The sequence below is a fragment of the Hypomesus nipponensis genome, chromosome 18 (assembly GCF_054491055.1).
Source record: "Hypomesus nipponensis isolate SF chromosome 18, ASM5449105v1, whole genome shotgun sequence".
Taxonomy (NCBI): Eukaryota; Metazoa; Chordata; class Actinopteri; order Osmeriformes; family Osmeridae; genus Hypomesus; species Hypomesus nipponensis.
The window spans coordinates 5,446,868-5,470,101 of NC_140378.1; the positions used below are offsets into that span (position 1 = coordinate 5,446,868).

Consider the following 23,234-nt stretch of genomic DNA (forward strand, 5'->3'; position numbering starts at 1 on the left):
TGTCTTCTCTCAATCTCCCCCTTCATGCTAAACCCAGAATCAGACACCATATCCCTCCACGTCTCCAAACTCACCACCAGGTTGCCGATGACCATGACCATCATGAACACGATCAGACACATGCCCTGGCCGGCCACCTCCATGCAGTCCCACATGGTCTCGATCCACTCCCCGCACAGCACCCGGAACACGATCAGGAACGAGTGGAAGAAGTCGTTCATGTGCCATCGCGGCAGCTCACAGTCCCTGGCGATCTTACACACGCAGTCCTTGTAGCTCTTGCCGAACAGCTGCATGCCCACCACGGCGAAGATGAACACGATGATGGCCAGCACCAGGGTCAGGTTCCCCAGGGCGCCCACCGAGTTCCCGATGATCTTGATCAGCATGTTGAGGGTGGGCCACGACTTAGCCAGCTTGAACACTCTCAGCTGGGCGGGACATACACCAAAGAAAAAACAGGAAAAAAAAGAGAGAGAGAGAGAGAGAGAGAGAGGGAGGGAGAGAGAGAGAGAGAGAGAGAGAGAGAGAGAGAGAGAGAGAGAGAGAGAGAGAGGAGAGAGAGGGAGGGAGAGAGAGAGAGAGAGAGAGAGAAGGAGGGAGGTGGGGAGAAAGAGAGAAAGAGAGAAAAAAAAAGAGAGTGTGTGTTTGAAGGTTAAAGAGTGTGTGTGTGCATATGTTTGTGGGGAAGGGGGGGGTTTATGACAGGAGATGAGAGAAGAAAACAGAGGACAGCACAGGTTATCTATTGGGGCAGTGAGCAAGCAAAAGACAAGCGTGATTGAAGCCACGGTCGTTGAGCAGGTATTGCCGTGCTGATAACCTTTAGCCCAGAAAGTGTAACCAACAAGACACACGGCCGCAACTATCAGTCACTGTTTCTGCTTCCCCTAAAGAGATGTCTCATCACCACACAAGAAACGGAGTTACCGTTCAACCAGTGAACACGTTCACACCATCACTGTGTCTCATACAAAGCATGGTCGTAGGAAAAGGAAGGGCTTGTTTACCAAACGGAAGGAGCGCAGCACGGACAGTCCCTCCACATCGGCCAGCGCCAGCTCCACCAAGCTCAAGGTCACGATGAAGCCGTCGAAGCAGTTCCAGCCTTCCTGGAAGTAGTAGTAGGGGTCCATGGCCACCAGCTTGGCAAACATCTCCACGGCAAAGATTCCAGTGAACACCTGGCGAGAGGAACATGAACATGAACCGAGGCGCCCTGGGAGGGACACTGTGCGAACAGGACCCACGTTGAGCAATCTACCTGGCATCAATTCAACGCTTAAGCTGTTCCAGATGTATTTGGAAATAAAGTTGCCCGTGACTTCAATCGATAACGGCGACAGTGGAGTTGTTGCCAGCGCGCACAAGGGAAATGAGCCACTTGCTCGTACTGGCGAGGGCTCATCTGTGGTCGACGAGGAAACTACAGCTCTAATGAATTACTAAAGGTCGTCTTTAATCACTGCGTTGACACTATGAGTGTTTATAGGTGTGAGGGCGGAAGGTGCCCTCATGTGTGTGTGTGTGTGTGTGTGTGTGTGTGCGTGTGTGTGTGTGTGTGTCCATCTTTGGAGAGATGACTCATGCATCAAGGTCATGCTGAAACTCCCTTCCTGATGTGTTACTGACCATTAATTATGATGCTGGATAAAGACACACACACACAGCCACACGCACACACAGCTAAGATACCAGTGATGCTGAGCAGGAATGTAACTAATGTTTCTGTGTATAGATCATACTTCATCAAGTAAAAATTATAATGTTTTGGGGGGTCATATTGCTGGTGTAGGTCTGAAGTACAACACCTTGATCATAAGCCAGTATCTAATATCAATCTACATCTAACATATACACATGTATTTGTCCTTATGGCCAAATACATGTGAGACTATTTAGTTCATGTCCTCTCATTGCTCATTCATTATGCTATGTGTTCCTACTGTAATCAATAGTGTGTATCAATGAGAGTCCTGTAAAACCCAATTGCTACAGTAGCAGTAGAGAGGTCTAGAGTACATTCTGTAGGCTGAGCAGCCTTCTAGATGCTGGGTGGAGACGAGGGCTGTGGCCTGGGGTCACACTTGACCTTCCAGGTCTATCTTCTAGGAGTCCTGATACTGTCGGCTTCCGTAAAACACTGGGGCCGACGTGTCCATGATGCAGTTTTGGCTGTATGTCACTCTGGTGGTCCTCTGACCTTTGCGCCTCAGAGAGACTTTGCTGCTGCCAATGTGTGTCTCAACAGTCATTATTCTTGTTAACGTGTGCGTCACTCTCTCACCAGGTAGTCTAACAGTTAGAAACCCTGAACTGATAGTCACGTTGTTCCAGTGGAGACAGACATTTTTCACTACCCCCACAAGAGTGACATAATAGCATTCCATGATAACACCGTTAGCTAGCTAGAATGTGCTAGAACCTCGTTTTGAACAGCCCCTGTAGGTCCAGGTCGAGGCTTTTCAGAGCTGTGATTCAGGCACCATTTTAGCACTGCTCATCGATCAGGCCCCATGAAATATTAATGTAGGCCTCCCACCAGTCAGGCAGGCACAGCAAGCCTGGGCCCAGAGCTACAGCTCAACCAGGAGAGTGGAGAGAGAGAAGGAGGGGGAAAGGGAGAGGAGGAGGAGAGAGAAGAGAGTCAAATCTCTATTAAGCATTGCGTTGTTTGTGTGTGAGGGAATGTGCGAGCGAGTGACAGGGAGGAAACGGGGGGGGGTGGTGGAGAGAGAGAGAGAGGGAGAGAGGGAGAGAGGGAGAGAGGGAGAGAGGGAGAGAGGGAGAGAGGGAGAGAGGGAGAGAGGGAGAGAGGGAGAGAGGGAGAGGGAGTGTGTGCCTGTGGTGGAGTCTGACAGACAGAGACCGAGCAAGTGGGAAGCAAAGAGAAGCAAAATCCAAACGGCCCCTGGAAGAGAAGGAGGCTGGAACACAAGCCAACAGTGGGGGGTTCCGAGAAGGTTTTCATTTCGCTTTGAAACGACCATGAAAGACGTGCCAATTATCAATACCAAAATAACGCCTCTCTCTTGGCAGATGACAGGAGAACAGGTCTCATAACATCATAACAGACAACACGACCCGCACAACACAGAACATAACACCAGCCGATGACAAACATCGTTGATTTGTAACACCGCACTGTGGATGAATTGACGGGATAAAACATCCACACACACAAACCATACCACCCCCCCTCCCTCACTCATTCATTGACACACACCATACCACCCCCCCGCCCTCACTCATTCATTGACACACACCATACCACACCCACACACACGAATCCTCACCAAGTTGCCCACCGACAGCACCCCCTCAAACTGGGGGGTCATGGGGTAATGCTCCATAGCCATGAACAGGGTGTTGAGGACGATGCAGATGGTGATGGCCAGGTCCACAAAGGGGTCCATGACGATCAGGTTGACAATCTCCTTGATTTTCAGCCAGGTGGGGCAGCAACCCCAGATGAGGAAGGTGTTGGCAAACTTATACCAACATGGCGGACACTTACGCTGGGATTCCTCCAGTTCTGGTGGATATAGTGTGGGGGGGGGGGGGGGGGGAGATGTTAAAACCAAACGCAAGGGTCACACCTCCAACCCCAAATCAAACCATTTCTATGTACGTCTTGGTATCGTATGTGTATCGTGTGCATGTATCTAGCAAACATAATGGTATGCAAGGCCAATAAGCAGGATATAGGCATACATCACTCTGCTTAACCAATGAGAAGAAGACATTGGAGCAGGAGGCAGCGTAGCATGGCGCTAGCTAGCTAGCTAGGGAAAAGGAAGTTGGCAGTACCCTCCACTAGTGTGTTGGTGATGACGCTCATGACACTGTTGGCCCGCTCTTTCCGCCCAAAGGAGGTATTGAGCTGGTCCACAGACACCATCAGGGAGCCCGACATCTTCTTCTTCACCTCAACCTCAGTAGTGGGCTGTCAGGAGGAGAGGAAGGGTCAAGCACCGACGGAGAGAGACGTGAACACCATCCGGCAGGGCTGCGGCGCCACCGCTGGCCGGCGGAGGGAAGTGCGCCACAGGGTGATGGGGGGTTTTTAAAGGGCGGAGGGCATTTTTATAAGGGTAGTTAAGGGTATTGGTCATTCAATGATCTTCATCATATCAATGCTGATCTTAAGCATGCAGGTCTCAGCCAATGTGAGCGCAGTGGAGGAGGAATATTTGACCCTAGATTGATGCACGTTCATTAAGTTATCATGATCATATTAGGGGTACTAGAATATTCAGACACGGTGCGGAGATGAGTTTAAATATGCAGTGTTGTCATGCAATGACAGAGACTAAAGTTCTCTTAAGAAATTGATTCAACCTGTAATTTTCAACGACACATCGGAACTAGGACCTAATTACCCATGGCGACCGTTGTGTCGCAGCATTGTAGGCGATTGTACGGGGGACGATTAGTCGAGATTGTTCAAGTATTCATGCGTCTGCATGCTCAAAGTCACGGAGAAGAGAGGAAAGTATAGACACCATAGCCATTAGTTTTTATCATGCCTGCAAAAAAAATCCAGGATTTGTTATAGGATTAGGCTGTCGAGCCCTATCATGCTAAGTAGCACTAAACAAAGAATTTAGTTCACAGTGGGTTGGTTAGTTTAGGAAAAGTACTGAGTTGGTTAGCAGCCGTCCTTCTGGTTCTAAACCTTTAACATCAGTCAGAGATGAGATGGTGGATGATACAGAGTAATGAATAAACAGGACAATGCCAGGGGGGAGGGTGAAGCAGTTAGACCCTCCTCTTTCATCCTATCACCCAAACCCTGCATCTCCCTGACAGACCGCCTCACTCCAGACCTGCTTCTCTGTCTCCTTGACAGCCTGCCTGGCCTTCTTCCCTGTTTGCCTTCCTGCTCTACATTCTCCTTCCGCAAAGGAACCTTCTCTTCTCCAAGCTCTGTGTTACCACTACAGACATGTTGGATGCAAGATAGGGACCTATCCAGACTTCTGTCTACAGGAGTCCAGTTATTTTCCGATGAAAACAAACAAACTGTCTGCCAGCTGAATACGTTATCAAAGTGATGTATTAAAAATCCTGGAACGAAGGACGTTTTTTTAAGTGAATGGATGATGGATGACTCTAACAACACGAAGGACAGAGTGCCAGTTATATGACTGAAGGACCCAGACAAAAGAATGTTGAAGGAGGAGTTGGAGTTGAATGTGAAACTGTTGGATAAATTCCCTGACTGGTGTCGGAGGGCGGCATACACTCTGGGGGAGGGGGGGGGGGGGGGGGGCGATGCTCAGCAAAGATAGATACGGACTTGCAGAGACGGAAAGTGGGGGAAAACTGAGAGACTGGAAGAGGGAGCAGGGGGCCATGCCTAGACGGTAGGTAGGTGGTGGTGGTGGGGGGGGGGGGGGGGCGTGGTCTACTTATTGACTTCCTTACACTGTCGTCAGTAGCTGCCTTATCTATTTTCACCTCAGGCAGAAGGCGTCCGCCAGGCCCGGGCCCGATGAGCGACACCACGCCGTTGCAGTCAACCGTGCTGTTCCTCTTGCCGTGGTGGTAGCCCGTGTAGCTGCTGCGGCGGTACGGGCTGAACAGCGAGCCGCGCCTCTCCTCGCACTCCTCCACCGTGCTGTGCTCGTCGTCGGCGAACTCGTTCTCCGAGCCCACGTCCTTGGAGCGGCCCTTGAAGCTGAAGATGCTGCTCTTGCTGTTGTGCCGCGACAGGAAGGGCGACCCGGGGATGCTGAGGAGAGACTGTGGTTGGGGGGCGGGGGCGGGGGGGGGGGCGGGAGGGGGGGGGGGGGGGTGACAGGGGAAGGTGAGTAAGATGGATATCGCAAGCCAGGTTGTGTAAAACGCAGGCATTGATTGCCCTGTCGTCGTCGTCCTCCTCTCTCGTCTCCAGACCCTGGAGGTCAATGTGAAAGGCAACATCTGGGATATTTCTCGAGGGGCGGGGGGCCATATATCCCTGTATTCCTAAGGGAGAAAGGATCCTGATGGGAAGTAATCATGTGACTTAATAAACACAGGGAGGAAAAATGCATAATTGGGTCAGTCATATCCCGGACCAGCAAGGTCACACAGCTGAGCTCTACACACACCAGAGGAAACAATCCGTCCAGAACACAACCCACCTGGACAAATCCTTGTATAGATTTTTTCTCCTACAGTCGTGTCTCCTAAATCTGCTGAGCGGATTTATTTTAGGTCACTGGCCTGGCAGTGCTTACAGTGGTTGTGGAAGAGACCCATGGAATCAGCACAACACTGTTTACAGCGACATGATACCACAATGGCCATTATCAGTGACAAAAACAAGTCCCTTTGTTCTGCATGGGAGCATAAATATCAGGAGTTTTTGATTACTTGCAATGGTGTAAGTCTTATTTGTTGTCAGAAAATTCTCTCCAACTATTAATTCCCCCCCCCCCCCTCCCCCCTCACACACACACTCCCGCCCAGACCTGGAGGGGATAAGTTCCTAGGTTCTGTTTTGGACGGTTACGAAAATACGCGGCGAAAAAGGGAAAAGGGCTAAACGCAGCTGGTTGGCTGCTCACACTGAAACATTCATGTCTGCACACTTAATAATTCAGGCCACGGATGCGCGCTGCTGTATCTTTAGCCACGACAAACGCGGCCCCATCGCCACCTCCCGGCTCCAAGGTAATGCTTCTGAGCTCCAAGACGGGTTTGACCGAGTTGAACGCTAAAGGCCCAAACATCTGAGTTTTTTTGTTTCCTCCAAATACTGCAATTATACAGTTTATCTACGTCTGGGGTATTTAATCAGTTTGATCTGTGTTCAACAACCAGATGGAATATAGTTTGTAGAACACAGGAAAACGAAGTTCAAATTGCCATTGAGAGAATGTTTTATAGTATTTAGTTTCATGTTTTCCACAAAAATAATTTGTATCTGTGGTTTAGACTTCGCCCAGGGTGACCATGTGACCCGCTGGTCCTCACCTGGTTGATAATGGAAGACTTGCGGCCTAAGCGGTTGTCGGGGAAATGGAAGCGGCTTCTCTTGCTGCCGTCGTCCGACTCGGACTTGACGAACTTCTCGCTGTCGCCCTTCTCCTCGCCGCGCGACTGCTCCTTCTGGCGCCACTTCTTCTTGCGGTTGCGCCGCTCCTTGGCACTCTTGGAGCTAAGCTTGGACATCTCAGAGGAGCTGCAGGACACGTGGCCATCGCCGTCGTCCACCACCCCGTCCTCTGACACGGTGCCCGCCGAGGTGGCCATGTTGTTGGCCTGCAGTATCCACAAGACACCCAGAGGAGGAAGGGGAGAACAGGTCAGGACGGATGACTCGCCGACCCGACTCACCTTCCACAGGGATCGAGCCCCTGCTCCACACACACAATAGTTCAAGTTCAAGTCTTTTATCTGTCAGGTACACAGAACAACACAAGGTCACACTGGGCAGTGACATTCTTAAGACAACGCAAGCAGCCGGCATAACATAACATATAAGTACACAGAACATCATTTACATCTAACATCATTTACATCTAGTTCATCATTTACAACACTATCGAATGAACTTACCCGCACGCGGTGAAAGAAAGAAAAAACTGTGTGAAGAGATGAATGGACTACAACCCTTCCCCCCATCCACCCCCTACACACACACACACACACACACACTGACCTGGGCATCCTCCTGCTGTCTCTTCAGCTGCTCCAGCATGGCTTTGAACTCGGCCTCCTTCTGCTCAGCCTCCTCCATGGTGGCCTGGTTCTGCTCCTCGTACGCCATGGCCACCACAGCCAGGATCAGGTTGACCAGGTAGAAGGAGCCCACGAAGATAACCAGCACAAAGAAGATCATGTACGTCTTCCCTGCTGCCCTCAACGTCTGGAATGTGGAGGGAGAGCGAGATAGAGAGAGAGAGAGAGAGAGAGAGAGAGAGAGAGAGAGAGAGAGAGAGAGAGAGAGAGAGAGAGAGAGACAGAGAGAGACAGAGAGAGACAGAGAGAGACAGAGAGAGACAGAGAGAGAGACAGAGACACAGAGAGAGAGAGACAGAGACACAGAGAGAGAGAGAGAGAGAGAGAGAGAGAGAGAGAGAGAGAGAGAGAGAGAGACAGAGAGAGACACAGAGAGAGAGAGAGAGAGAGAGAGAGAGAGAGAGAGAGAGAGAGACAGAGACACAGAGAGAGAGAGAGACAGAGACACAGAGAGAGAGAGAGAGAGAGAGAGAGAGAGAGAGAGAGAGAGAGAGAGAGAGAGAGAGAGAGAGAGAGAGAGAGAGAGAGAGAGAGAGATTAAAAGCATGGAGGGACTTGTATGAATGGCTATCCTAGATTCCCTAAACAACCTAAACCACCGCATTATTGTAGATCTACATGGTATAGTACTTGTACATTGCAAAGCCCTTGTACTTAAAATGGAGGACATCTAGATTGGATTTGGCCTGTATTAGCAAAACAACAAACGGAATATTCCATATCTACGGCATATCTAAATGTGTCATTCTGGTTTGACAAACTATTCTCGCTGTGCACCATAAATATCTCCCTGTATTTCCTCAGGTGCTCAGCATGGACCCAACTTTGCCTCCTTCATCAAATGAAGACTTCAGATCTGCAATTTGACCTACTTTCAGTAGGTGTACTCACACAAACACACCAGCCAGGCATCTATTTACAATGGGTGGGGACTTTCCAATCCTCTCATGGAGAGAGTGTGTGTCTGAAAACGGACGTACCATTACCATATGATGAGATTTTCATTTTGAGGAAATCTTCTATCAAAAGGAACATCTCCATCATATGGTAATGGTACATCCATTTCCAAAACCTGGCGTTTTAACAATATTACAGAGTTTTATCCTGTAACACGTTTTACTTTCACTCTCCCTCAGTCGGCCTTCGCAAAGAGTCAGCAACAACCAGCCAAACGTTCAAATGAAGACCTCTGATCGACTCCCCCTGCACCCCCCCCACCCCCCCGCAGGGGGTGGTTGTCTGTGGGGAGCAGAGAGAAAAGCAGGGAAAGACTTCCTGGGATATGGCAGTGGCAATTCCTCCAGACATCAATTATGGATGCAGTTTACATGCAGCGCTGGGGAAGAGTATCACACAGCATACACAACGCACACAACACACTGCGGCATATCCAGCAAAGAGATGGTGGTGTGTGAGGGGGGGGGGAGACTGACAGTCCAAACCATTGTTTCCTTGACCCCCAACCTATGACAAACACCAAACAGGAGTTGCCGTCGCAAATATACCCTGGGTGAATCTTCAAGGCATGTGAATGAGGAGAAAGTGTACACATGCACTCTTTTCTACATCAATAAGGATTTGAATGAAACTGTAACGCCACATCTACAGTCATCTGACTCAGGATGGCTAGCTAATGGGTGTCAAAAACAAACACATATTGGGCGCTTGAACACACATTTACAAATCTACTGACCAAAGACAAACAAGCATGTTATTAGAATCAACTTGCAAATTGCCCATGAAAAAGACTTTGCATGCAATATTTAAAGAATTTCTTTGGAATATGATCTAAAGTGAGCCAAAAAATATTTGCTAGTAATGCCTCTGAAACTCCCATCTGAGAGTCCTGTCTCCCTGATTACCCATAGTGCAATGCTCAGGTAAATATTTAATACTTCCTCCCCGTTCGTGTGTGTGTGTGGAGGAGGGCAGGAAGGCCTAAGTGTTTCGAACATTACAAAGGCCTTTCTGTCTGCTGGGCTGCGGCACGTCAGCCTGCCTGTGGATAGAAATGAGCCTTGGAGAGGGCGCGGTGACTGGTGGCGGAGGTGGGAGGGGTCGTTAATCTGCTGACAGGAAGCCTGGTCTTGTCTCATCTGCAGGGGGGAGTCCCTCTGTCTGAGGTAGATGGAGTGTAGATGGAGCGCTCCTCACTACTGCTCACCCCGCCCTCTGGCCCTAGCAGCCCAATGAGGAGGAGGGGAGCTCTGAAATATCCTGTTATCTTGATCTCTTGAAGTCTTTAACGACTGAACTGGCAATCTTCTGTGTGGGCCAAAAAAAGGGTTGGACTGGTTGTTAGGGTCGGGCTGGTTGTTAGGGTTGGGCTCGTTGTCAGGGTTGGACTGGTTGTTAGGGTTTTGGGGTGGTTGTTAGGGTTGGACTGGTTGTTAGGGTTGGACTGGTTGTTAGGGTTGGACTGGTTGTAAGAGTTTTGGGCTGGTTGTTAGGGTTGGACTGGTTGTTAGGGTTTGGGGCTGGTTGTTGGGGTTGGACTGGTTGTTAGGGTTTGGGGCTGGTTGTTGGGGTTGGACTGGTTGTTAGGGTTGGGCTGGTTGTTAGGGTTGGACTGGTTGTTAGGGTTGGGCTGGTTGTTAGGTTTGGGCTGGTTGTTAGGGTCGGGCTGGTTGTTAGGGTTGGGCTGGTTGTTAGGGTTGGGCTGGTTGTTAGGGTTGGACTGGTTGTTAGGGTTTTGGGGTGGTTGTTAGGGTTGGGCTGGTTGTTAGGGTTGGGCTGGTTGTTAGGTTTAGGGCTGGGTTGGTACACAGGTGGCGGTCCAGACAGTCTCACCAGCATGTAGAGGTTCTCCCAGAAGTCCTGTGTCATGAGCCGGAAGAGAGCCAGGAAAGCCCAGCCGAAACTGTCGAAGCTGGTGTAGCCGTAGTTTGGATTCCTCCCAGCTTTCATGCAAGTGTAGCCCTCTGGGCAGCGGCTGGAGAGAGGGAAGGGGGGGGGGGGGGGGGCAGGACAGGATGGGAGAGATATAGAAGGGGGTCACAAAGCGTGAAGACCAATAACAAACCCGGCTGTGGGAGTTTGAGCTGACAAAGGAGGGCTGACAGGGTCTGGGCCAGACCGCTGCAGCAGGGACAAACTCACCCAGAGTCAGAGCTGTTACCACACAGCAGAGCATCCAGCTGACCAGGCAGGAAGTAGAAATTTGCTATTGAGGGGAAAAAATAGATATATTTATATATATATAGAATCATGCATTGACGTCAATGAGTCATAAACAAGTTTTAAAATGTCTCTGTGATAACAGCTCCCCAGATCTGTGGTGACTGTTTGCTCTGGCTTGATCTCGAACTGTCAAGTTTGCCGATGCATTGTCCATTCAATTCACCCAAACTGGATATACTGTTCCTGGGATGAATCACATGCCCGTCCAGGGCAGTGTCAACAGGTGAGGGGGGTAGCAGGTGGCTGTGTACGCGTGTCCGGCCAGGCTGACCACTCACTGTCGTTATTGATGTACTCGGTCCAGTCGAAGCCCTTGCTGCCATTGGCCAGGTAGTTCTCGGTGGCATTGATTGGCCAGATCACACACTTGTGGCGCAGGTTGCCCATGAAAAGCTGGAGGCCAATGAGGGCGAACACACTGAGGCAGAAGACGGTGAGGATCATCACATCGGAGAGCTTCTTCACTGACTGGATCAGGGCTCCCACGATGGTCTTCAGGCCTGGACAAGAACAGCGAGGCACACACGCAAACACACGGGAACACACACGCGCACACACATACACAAACCATGGATGTGTTGCAGACGGTGTCGATGCTGGAGCTGTCAAAAGGATTGTTAAGGGTCCTGACGCAGTCATATATCTCACTATCATATAGCATCGAGATACATTTTATCTAGTTGTCTGAAATTGGCAAAACATTCATTTTATTTTCACAGATTATATTTATAATCTAACTGGAATCTATGCAGTTTATTGGAGAGTTAAGTAACATTCGTTGTGACCATAAAAGCACGAATTTCAATCTAAATTGCACTTGCATGTTCATATTTTTTCAAAACTGAACAGCAAAACATAACGTACAACAGAACAAAAAATAAAATCTAGATACAAAATCAACAGAAAAATATTCAAGAGCCGTTCCCATCCTGTCCAACCTATCCAGACACTGGCAGTATAGTCTCATTAAGGTATAATGAGGATATGGCCAAATTACAGCATTAATGGAAATATGCTAGAGCTTGATGAATCTGAACGGCTCTGCCAGTGACAGATGAATAGACCGGGAAGACGGGGAGGACTCTGTAGAACAGTTAGAGGAAACAAAGAAAGATAGATAGAAAGCACAGCGTCACAACGAGGAGGGGGGGGGGGGGGGGGGCATGAGAGAGGAAGAGAGGCACAGGCAGGGGGAGGGGAGGGGGAGAAACCGCATGCAGGGCATTTAAACTCCAAGGCTGAACAGATCCAGTTCAATGCCAGCGCCAACTGTGGGGGGGGGGGCACTTTCTTGAACTGTCACGTACATTGTGTCGTTAAAGTACTGACTGCCCCCCTTAACCCCCAAACGTGTAGTTTTGCCCATTTCTTAACTGAAGACAAAATCCTTTTACCTTGGGGACAGAGACATCCTCTGGCAGCACTCATTGTGTGGCAACGGGGTCCACTGAACACAGAAGAGCTCAAGGAACAAACCAGGAAGTCCGTTCCACCTGAGCCTGCCGGATTGGTCTCTACCGGTACGATTGGTCTCTCTTAGCCCAATAAGAAAACACCTGACACTCTGCTTGCACAAATAGTACCCTCTCTAATGGCTTTACACAGTGTCTGTGTTAAACTGTATCATAGAGTCCGATCCATGTTCCAGACCTCACTAAATCAGGATCAGCCAAATCCAGACTCTATGATGAGACTATCTATGAGATGCTAGAAAAACATACAGTAAAATAAGTCTGAGTATCATTTCAGGACTACTGGGCAAGTCAGGATAAACATTATTACTGATACATCAAAGTAGAGACTGGGGCCGATAGGAAATCAATGAACTGGACGAAACCTGTCACAGCCAAAGGTCTGCTCTCACCACAGGAGAGTGTTCAACAGCTCAACAGTTGTGGACAGGTTCCCTTTCAAACGGTTGGTCAATGTTTCCTCCCCTTGCTTTTATGCCTGAACAGCAGGCCGTCCTCTATCATGAGACAGGTGTGCTGACTCTGAGTCAGTGTTGCTCAACAGGCTTATAGGCCCTTCACTCCTCCCATCTCACATCCCTCATCTCAGGACTGGCGGCTCACTTTCTGTTCAATATAACTCAAGTCGTTTTTGAAGAGGAAAAAAAAAAGAATCCATTGTAATTAGATAAAAAAAATGGGCAAATTAAACTTCCAATGCCATTTTTTTCAGCCAAGCTCTTAGTAGGCTAATATTGTAAAGCAAGTGACTCAGAAGCATCATGCAGCGTAAGATATGTCCACAAACTAGGCTTGGCAGTCTTCATACATAAATAATGTCTAGATGAAGTGGGATCTCACTTAGAGAGCTGTCATTTCATCGAAACCTATTTATTTTCCCAAAATAGACACATTTCATCCCTTCACTGTGAGATGTGGGTTGGGATAGAAATGTGAGGTATTCAATTGATCTCCTTTTTCCCAATTCAATCCCTGGTTCTAAATGTCCAAAACAAATAATCATCCTTATCTTTCATAAACCCTGCCAAAGTATTGAGGCGTAGTTCATTTCTGTGGATGGACTACTCTTGTCAAGGTAAGACCACAGACTAAAAAAACACAGAGGAAAAGTTAAAGCTTTTTTTTTTAAGCTAGTCTTAAAATACAATCGACAAAAGAAGATTTCCATGTTCTTTCCACTTATTGTCTGTCCAGGAGAGTAATGCTTTACCAAGCTTCAAAAGTTTATTTTTCTTTCGCCTGTTGCAAACGCTAATCCTACTGCAGGGAGGGGTTAATAGTGTTTCAGCTGCCTGTGAAGCTAGCCCCCTCCACCAAGAGTGTTCTACTGGGGCAGAAGAGTGCAGACACTTTAGAGAGGGCCCTGGAGTAGACTGCAAAGCCTATCAAAAATGTATTAGTACCATTTTTGATAATTTTGGAGGGAAAAAAATAAAAAATAAATGGTTATCTCCAATTCTCTTTTTTTTGCCGTTGCTTAGAAATCATAAGAGTAGTGAGTAGAAAAAAAAGGTGAGAGGATCAGCCTTAGTGTTTAAACTGAGTCTCACCTGGAATGACAGAGATAGTTTTCAATGCTCGGAGAACTCTGAATGTTCTCAGCGCAGATACATTGCCCAGGTCCACAAACTCTGTTATATATCTGAAATAGGGGAAGGATCACACACAAACAGACACCAAATGACAAAACCACACACGCAAGATCACAACACCATCACCACCGACCAGGAGGAGACGTCACAGAGCTGGTCCACTGAGGAGGGGGAGGAGGAGGGGGAGGAGGAAAGGAAAGAAAAACACACACACCTAACATCGACCCCCCGCCCCCATCAACCCATCCTGTCTTACCTGGAATTACAGAAATAGTTTTCAATGCCCTCAACACTCTGAACGTGCGCAGAGCTGAGACATTGCCTAGGTTTACAAACTCTGTTATATACCTGCAGGATCAAACCAAAAGTTATGGACTCTCGTTATTTACAGTCGAAACAACTTGCATGAAACATTTGCTTTGTATTGAACCCTTCTTGTAAACAAAGCCCAATTGAGAGTGCTGTGCTGACAAAATTAAATAGATATATAATTTCTTAATGCAGTGATACACTATATGAAATGTTAGGATCTCTTCCATAAAGGCAGTCCTTCTTATTAAACCATAAGACCTACAATGAATACAAAAGTTTTAAGGCACGGAATAACCTTAATCTTAAATTTTTATTGGAGCGAGGGAGAGAGATAAAGGTCAAAGAAACGCAGAGAGAGAGAGAGAGAGAGAGAGACCGAGAGAGAGAGACCGAGAGAGACAGAGAGACAGAGAGACAGAGAGAGAGACCGAGAGAGAGAGCGAGAGAGAGAGAGAAAAACCGTTGACCAATCTGGAACCCTTCAATAGAAAAAAGACAGTGAGGAGGCCAAGGGAAGTCTTGGATCCCAAAGAGGTGGAGAAACAGATTGAGAGACAATGAGACCGAAGCAATCAAACATTAACAGCCACCATCTTATTTACATTATGTCAACTAGTCAACTTAAACCAAAGATTAAACAGTTAAATGGTTCCTAAACGTTTGGAGAGAAGGTAGTGATACTTACGCCATAGAAATCACCATGAAATCCAGCCAGTTCCATGGGTCCCTTAGGAATGTAAACCCGTCTATACAGAATCCTCGAGCCACGATTTTTACAAGAGATTCAAACGTATAAATTCCTGTGAAGGTGTACCTAAAAGACAAGAACGGTGAGTTGTAAATATTGTCAAGTCATTGTCGCCAGATTTGATCAACGTCATTCGAAGAACAATATGGTCTGTAGTGGGTGTCAGCTGTGATGCTGGATGCTTTGGAAAGTGTGATCCTAAGAGACTGTTTGGACATGCAGTGATCCTACAGCAGGACAGAGCTGGAAGTGTATACTTACTCTACTTGTTTGGACCACTCAGGAGGATCACTAAAAGTCATGAATATACAGTTGGTCAAAATAGTACACATAATGATCATGCTGAAAAGAGTAGGGAAGTGAGTTAAGGAGAATGTGGCAAGTAAGGAAAAGGATCATAGGACGAAACAAAAAGGACAGTTCACACACACACACACACACTAACAAGAGAGCACACTCCAGTTTAGTATGTAGAAAATAATCAACTATTACAGGAGCAACCTCGACTATGGACTTTTTATATGAAATCAACCATATAGCTCTTTGGTGGGAAGAGTCTGAAAACTGCATTCTGCACTTACAGTACAGGGAAGGTTTTACAGTTTGTTTAGCTTGTCTACTGGTCATAATGGCTCCCTCACAAAGCCGTTGCTGGTGGGCTGGTGTTGCTAGGGTCCTGGTGTTGCTGGGGGCCTGGTGTTGCTGGGGTCCTGGTGTTGCTGGGGTCCTGGTGTTGCTAGGGGCCTGGTGTTGTTGGGGTCCTGGTGTTACTGGGGGCCTGGTGTTGCTGGGGGCCTGGTGTTGCTGGGGGCCGGGTGTTGCTAGGGGCCTGGTGTTGCTGGGGGCCTGGTGTTGCTAGGGGCCTGTTGTTGCTGGGGGCCTGGTGTTGCTGGGGGCCTGGTGTTTCTGGGGGCCTGATGGGGGGCCTGATGACATAATCCCAATCCCAGGTGGGACTAACCCCCACTCTCTCAGATTAGTATCACCCTATGAAGGTAATTCCTCACTCTGAAGTATTATTATTGTTATTATCTCCTTGTGGTCAGTGGATTGTAGGTCAGACATGTCAGACTGTGGCATGGCTGGAGCCTGTTAAAAGCCAGTCTCCATTTCAGAATTGATTCTCTGTGTCCCCTTTAATCAATGACGAAACATCAGATGACCTATTATTGGGGAAAAGACTTCCCTCATAGCAGTCAAAGCAGCGTCATCCCCTATCACAGATCCCAGTGGGCCACCCCCCTCAACACAGCAGGAGATATCAATCTGTTCTCCCTGTGCCCGCTACGGCAGTCTGCTCTCCTGAGAGAGGCGCTCTTCTAATCCAGCTCATTTTGAATTGTCTTGTAGAGTTTGGAGGTAATAACCTCAAAGTATTCAGACCGACATGTACTGTGGTAGGGATTTCCAAGGAATAGTATGGGCACCTCACTGGAGGCTATATATCAGATATTGTACATCATATACACATTAGATATTGCTGATTACAGTACCTACATGTTGTTCCATATGAATGGCATGCGGTGCTGTATAATGCGTAGTAGTACGTGAGTTTTCCCAACCGTGCAGCTGATGCGTGCAGTTTTCAGACCCCGGCCCTGGACCGTAACAGAATGTATTGTCCACTCAGGCAGAAAGTCAAAAACACCAACAGCAGCAGGGACAGAGGAAGGGTTGTCACATGACACAACACAGGAAACACTGGTCTCGACAGACACAATCGAAAAGGATATGAATGTATCAAAATTTTTATAGCTATTCGCCTAAATATATTAAAAGGGCTGATGAAGTACAAGGCAGGATTGGCACTAAAGCGGAAGATTGTCTTCCCTCTATTTAGCACTATAAATGTCTGTGGAGAAAGAAGGGGGAAAAGAGAGAAAGAGAAAGAAGTTAAACACAAGCACAAAATGACAAGTGACATTTTGTCAATACATGTACAGCAGCCACTGGCTGGGGGACACAGGCTAACGGCATGGACATTTCAAATTAGCCTTCAAAAAATCTAAACATGTGGAGTAAATCATTTCAATTTCTGCACTCTGAAGCAAATCTATGTAACATTCTGAAAATGGAGGTGGATAGCATGAACGCTACTCAACCTCCACCAATCACAATGCTCTTTGCTCAATGACAGGAAATGCAGTGCTGAAACATCCTGTGCTTATGTTCACCTGCATCAAACATGGCTGTGGTGGTTTTGATGGAAGTTAAAATGAGACCGAGAGAGACTGGCAAGACCTTTCAGCGGATAGCCTCATAATTGTTTCAATAAAACATGGGGATTTGCATGAAACTTTAATGAGACTCTGTGTGTGCATTTTCAAAAGTGATATGTACCCTTGTGCTTTTAACAAGGCAGCCCTCCTTGCATTAAGCCCTGCAGAGCCACCAGTCCACAGTGCTTCAGACCCGGAGATGGTTGACAATCGAGGAGAGAGAGAGGACGGAGAGAAAGAGATGACAGAGGGAGAGGAGGGGAGTGGCGAGGAGATAGAGGGGGAGAGAGCAGGAGAGAGAAAGGGAAACAGTGGTGAGGAGAGACAGACATAGAGATTGAGATGAGAGAGAAAGCTAGAGCGAGTGACAGCTACAGAGAGAAAGAGAGAGGGATGGCTGGAGAGAGAAAGAGAGAGCGAGTGAGGAGAGACCTAGAAAGACCTAGAGAGAGACAGAGAGAGGAGGAAGAGAGAGAGAGGTGCGATGAGGGGAGGGGAGAGGGGGGAGGGGAGAGAGAGGAGCGAGGAGGGGAGGGGAGGGAGGGAGAGAGAGGAGCGAGGAGGGGAGGGGAGAGGAGGGAGAGAGATGAGCGAGGAGGGGAGGGGAGAGGAGGGAGAGAGACAGAGTGAGGAGGAAGAGAGAGAGAGGAGCGAGGAGGGGAGGGGAGAGGAGGGAGAGAGGAGCGAGGAGGGGAGGGGAGTGGTGAGAGTGCCCTGGCCCCCAGGGGGAGACCCTCAAACGGGGCTGCTCGTCGAGTGCTTCATGGAACAGGAAAGGCACCGTATGTACTGCCAGGCAGGAACACATCTTGCTCATCCTCCGACATGCTCTTGCATGCAGGGCTGTTTGCGTAAAACTTCCTGTACGGTTTCCATAGCACATCATGATAGGAGGGTGTCTCATTAGCTGAATGGAAATAACACCTGACAACACACATCTAAAGCTAGGGCAATCTCATCTCAGGAAAGCCAGCAATCCCAAAGGAATTGACTAGTCATTTTGTGCGCTTGCTTTTCGGTCACCTGACCTGATTTCATTTGACAAATGTCGCCGAGTACAGTAATGGCGAGAGTTGAATTAGGCTGAGCACTGATTAGATAACGCGTGCTTCATTTGAACGAGCTGTGGCACAGTGTGGGTCAGACCAGTGGGTCTGTGAATAGCCATTCTATCAGACACTGAGCATTCCCTGCCATCAGTATAGCCAGGCTATAGGATCAGCCTCAGTGTGAGACAGTTGGACATGCCCCAATTGCCATTTAGAGGGGCCAAGAATGCCAGCATGACATTTCAGTAGAGCGGAGCTGCCATGCACACACAGCCACATGCTGTGTGCATATGGATGATCCGCACGCGCGCACACAGGACCGAGTGACAACAGCCGAGTCCTCCGATGCATGCACACTCACAACACACACACACACACACATACACGGTGTCTTCTCCTGACACACGCACAGACGGACGCGTGCGCGCCTGCGATGCATGCAGTGGTCTTCCTGTAACGCATGACTAAACTGCTGCAAAGCTACTGAAAATTTCATAATCCAGAGTAGAGAGGCAGGCAGGCAGACAGACAGACAGACAAACGGGCGGGAGGACGAGGAGCGACTGCAGCACCAGAAGACTGGAGACAAGCAGGGCGGAGGGAGAGAGGAGGAGGAGGAGAGGGAGGGAGAGACAGTGAGGAGGAGGAGGGGGAGGGGGATGGGTGGGAGACAGCAGAGGAAGCAGCTGAAATACGGAGGGAATCTCAAGTCACCAGGCAGGGTTGAGCAGCCAGCAGCAGCCTTTGCTTTCAACTTCACTGCCTGCATCCTCGCATCTCGCCGCGGCCATCCACCCCCATGCGCTGACCAGCCAGTCCTGCTGTCTTTGTTTTCATCCGTGCCTCCTAAATCCTACCATTTCAGGCCACAATTCCTGCTGTATACATTAGGAACTCCTTCTCAGCCCTGGCCCACTGACAGAACATTCTCGTTCATGTTTTTGGAAGCCACAAAATGATTACTCAATGTCTCTTTTAAAAAGGTATGGTATGGTATGGTACTTAATGTAAGTCAACTCAAATGTAAATGTAAATGTAAAAATCAAAAACATGACAGTGTGAAGGTGAAGTGAAAGTGTGCTTCTTGGACATTTTGAAACCGATCGAGGGGTTCACGCGATCAGGTTTGAGGCGGGGCCCCGCATGCCCGTGCAGTGTTTCCTAGGCTGCTCATGAGAGTACCTTGAAGATTCCTCCTCACAGCCAGTAGCGTGAGCTGGGCTGCATCGGGGAGAGCAGAGTGAGGCTGCTCACGCATCCTTGCACACGTCTTCCATTTCGCCCCTGTCCTCACCTAATCTCTCCCCCTCTCCTCCCTGCCTCGCAAAGACACCGGCTATTGTCAAGTGTCCCCCACCCAGCCCTTTCCTACCAGCCCAGCCCAGCCTTCCTTGACCTGGCCCTTATTGCTAGATGAGCACAGCCTGACTGGCTGGCCCAAGGGAGGCCCTAGTGTGGGTGGTGGAGGTGAGAGGGGTGGGTGGTGGAGGTGGGAGGGGTGGGTGGTGGAGGTGGGAGGGGTGGGTGGTGGAGGTGAGAGGGGTGGGTGGGTGGAGGTGGGAGGGGTGGGTGGTGGAGGTGGGAGGGAGGGGTGGGTGGGTGGTGGAGGTGAGAGGGGTGGGTGGTGGAGGTGGGAGGGGTGGGTGGGTGGTGGAGGTGGGAGGGAGGGGTGGGTGGTGGAGGTGGGAGGGGTGGGTGGTGGAGGTGGGAGGGGTGGGTGGTGGAGGTGGGAGGGAGGGGTGGGTGGTGGAGGTTGGAGGGGTGGGTGGTGGAGGTGGGAGGGGTGGGTGGTGGAGGTGGGAGGGGTGGGTGGTGGAGGTGGGAGGGGCGCTATGGCGTCATCTGCCCCCAGGGCGGCCCCTCTGTCTCAGCCTTGGAGCTTTTTCAAAAGAGAGCCACCGCTGAGGATTTATGACCCTGCCGCCTGTCAGGGGAACAGACCAATGAGCAAATGGCCTCCTGCCCATTTCACAGGACGCCGAGCCGCCCACCTCCCTCCCCCGCCATGTGCAGACACAAGCACGGCCTGCCGTGTCTGAGCTGCAGCTACAAGCTTGAGAGGGCTTCATTTGGGTCTCCCTTCCGTCCCCCACCACCTCCACCCCTCCAGCAGTAACCGCCTCATAATGACTAGAGATGGACAGGAATCAGAGCCTTGAGGTCCCGCCCATTTGGCATAGGGATGAACACATTGCCCAGGTTTCCCTGACACTGGAAGGTGTGAGGGTGTGTTGATACAAGGTGGTGTTAGCGAGACGGGGAGAGAAAGAGAGAGAGAGACAGGGACAGCGACAGGGACAGGGAGAGAGAGAGAGAGAGAGAGAGAGACAGAGAGAGAGAGAGAGGGAGAGGGAGAGAGAGAGAGAGAGAGAGAGAGAGAGAGAGAGAGAGAGAGAGAGAGAGAGAGAGAGAGAGAGAGAGAGAGAGAGAGAGAGAGAGAGAGAGAGAGAGAGAGAGAGAGAGAGAGAGAGAGAGAGAGGAATATGGAAGAAGTAGTGATACAATTAAATATGCAGAAGTGAGTAAGGGGGAGACTGTCCTACCCTATCCCAGCCCTGTTTTCACTTTGCATCAGGAGAATCTCATTTTCCTTCCTGTGCACTGAACTGGTTTGTTACATAACCACCAGCATGCAGTACTTAGAGAGAGAGAGAAGGTAAGAGGCTGCACACACACACACACTCACATAAACACACAGAGAATAAAAAGACAGAAAAGCAAACAATCCTGTCATTGTCCACAATATGTCCAAGTATTATGTTTGACCTTGCCTAGTGAAGTTCTCTGTCATCATGGTGAACAAAGGGAAGCCATCTTGAGAGGGTGGAGGAGGTACCTTGCATGTTAGTTTTAAAAGGTTTATACTATATTATAATATATGTATTTTGTCATGTTGTGGAATACAGAAATGTGAACTTAGCTTCACTTAGTTAGCTTTAATGCCATTTATTTCCAATGAGTGTGACTCAGATATCTCCCATGTCTATCTTGTTCTGAACGGAATGTCTCATCTTGTTTATGATGCATACTGTAGTCTTCTTGAGGGATTACTTAAATAGACTTCCCTGCCTGAAAAAAGTGGATGTGTTTCAACAGCTAGGTTACATCTCTGATATAAGATTTTGAGGTTGTGTCTTTGGCTCGCAGCTGAACCCTGATGCAAACGGCTGAACTCCTCGTCAAGGTCACTCCTATTGACAAGTGGCGTCACAACGTGCATTCCAGAACATTCACACAAAACAAGCCCACAGTGAAACAAACACACGTCTCCTTTAATACGCCGGGTGCCATTTACGGCAGCTGCCTTTTTTTTCTGCAGGATTAATTTTTGAGACAATTAGAAAAGTCTGTCATCTGGAACAAGAGTGTGTCTGCTGTTGACCTTTTCCCTAAAGCCCTGCAAGCCGATAGAAGGGACCCGTCCCTCTCCACAATTCAAGCACAATCCTGGCCTTGGAGGCGAACCAACACTGCATTTTGTAACCTAATCAGGATTGAGGCAGACAGAGAGCAGAATGATGACTGAGCTGTCGATATTTTTTTTTATCACTGTACACACAAATTCTGGGCTTTTTTGTGGGCCAACTGGACTGACCTCAACGCACAATGACTCGCCTCATGATATTTCAAGGAGAAATCGTTTATGGTATCATAAGGTTGTCACAAGTATGCCAATATAACACTATGCTTAACTTTCAAAACCACCAAGCCATGTTTAACTGAATAATGACTTTGCCGAGTCATTTAGATGCAATCTTTCTCAAATTGCAGTCACTTTACAAAATACCTGGAAGGTATGAGCTCAGTTCTAGTACAATGCCAATTCACATCCAACACCACTTTGTCTAAAAGCTTCAATGTATTAAGAGACAGTGAGGGCTGGAGGTCATCTGAAGTACAGGCCTCGAAAAAGCGATGGGGGTTAGGGAGACATTGTGGACACTCACTTTCTGAGTAGTCAGGTAGAAGGGGTCCAAGTCCTCCATTGGTACCGCCACCATTCCCTTAGGGATGTCCCCGTAGATGTAGGGCAGGCTCCGCCCAGCCTCCAGGTCACTGTTGGGCTTGGGCTTGTTCTCGTCATCGTCGTCGCGGTAGCTGCTGTCCTGCTTGGGCGGTTTCTTGTTCTTCTCCTCGTTGATTCGCAGCTCGAGGTGGTCCAGAGATTCCAAGGTGAACTTCTTAAAGCTGGCAGGTCCTGGCGGTGGGATAAGGGGCGCGGCCATGTTTTCATCCTGCAGCTACTTGGTCTTTAGGTTTGTACCATGCACGGTAGCCAGCACTGTGGGGACAAAGACAAACGTCACCGAGGGAGAACAAACAGAGTTTTTCGATACAGGTCACTTTGAGGGGTCATTTGAGAAGCTTTGAATGTCGATAAGCAATTTGGTTGAGGATACACTGAAAGCCATAGCAGGGAAACAGGAATTCAAATACAAATGGAACAACTTAAGGGTAAGATATTCTTAAACCATATCAAAAGCAACCTAACTAAAGAATAGGTGATCTGGCCCCTCTCTCAGTCTCCTGTAGGGAGGAGCCTCAGAACAGAAGATCTGTCAGGATCTGTCAGGATCTGTCACAGCCAAGGCGTCCCAGACGTGGCCAGCGCAGGCCAGACTTCACGAGAAACACATTTGACGCAAAAACAAAGCGGTATAAGAACACGTTTGAGTGAACTAAAAATACCAATCCTCAACTCTCCAGCTGCTATATTGAGAAGTCACAATGAAACAACTGCCAAAAACACATCCTCTCTGCTTGTCACGTACAATGGGACAGTTGACACGCAGGTTTGCTGTACTTGGTAACTTTGGTCTCGCTAAAAGAATGGCGCCATGAATATTGCATTGGTACAAATTATTCATTTGTACTTTACTCACATAGCTAGATATCCTTTTGCTCTATCAATCTCCGATAGCCAGCTC

The 23,234-nt window shown here is 48.7% G+C and overlaps 1 protein-coding gene across 1 annotated transcript in view; it reads right to left on the reverse strand.

Moving 5' to 3' along the window:
• The window catches only part of scn8aa (sodium channel, voltage gated, type VIII, alpha subunit a), a 46,784-nt gene that overhangs the window by 19,894 nt on the left and 3,656 nt on the right, over positions 1–23,234 (reverse strand). Inside the window, exons 2-16 of the mRNA XM_084680066.1 lie at positions 22,254–22,588; positions 16,772–16,890; positions 15,300–15,389; positions 14,976–15,104; positions 13,937–14,028; positions 11,193–11,414; positions 10,834–10,897; positions 10,525–10,666; positions 7,655–7,861; positions 6,967–7,254; positions 5,431–5,748; positions 3,811–3,946; positions 3,297–3,535; positions 1,011–1,184; positions 75–431 (exon numbers count right to left, since the gene is read on the reverse strand). Coding sequence (XP_084536192.1) covers positions 75–431; positions 1,011–1,184; positions 3,297–3,535; positions 3,811–3,946; positions 5,431–5,748; positions 6,967–7,254; positions 7,655–7,861; positions 10,525–10,666; positions 10,834–10,897; positions 11,193–11,414; positions 13,937–14,028; positions 14,976–15,104; positions 15,300–15,389; positions 16,772–16,890; positions 22,254–22,532 — 2,856 coding nt within the window. The 5' untranslated portion in view covers positions 22,533–22,588. The remainder of the gene's footprint in view (positions 1–74; positions 432–1,010; positions 1,185–3,296; positions 3,536–3,810; positions 3,947–5,430; positions 5,749–6,966; positions 7,255–7,654; positions 7,862–10,524; positions 10,667–10,833; positions 10,898–11,192; positions 11,415–13,936; positions 14,029–14,975; positions 15,105–15,299; positions 15,390–16,771; positions 16,891–22,253; positions 22,589–23,234) is intronic.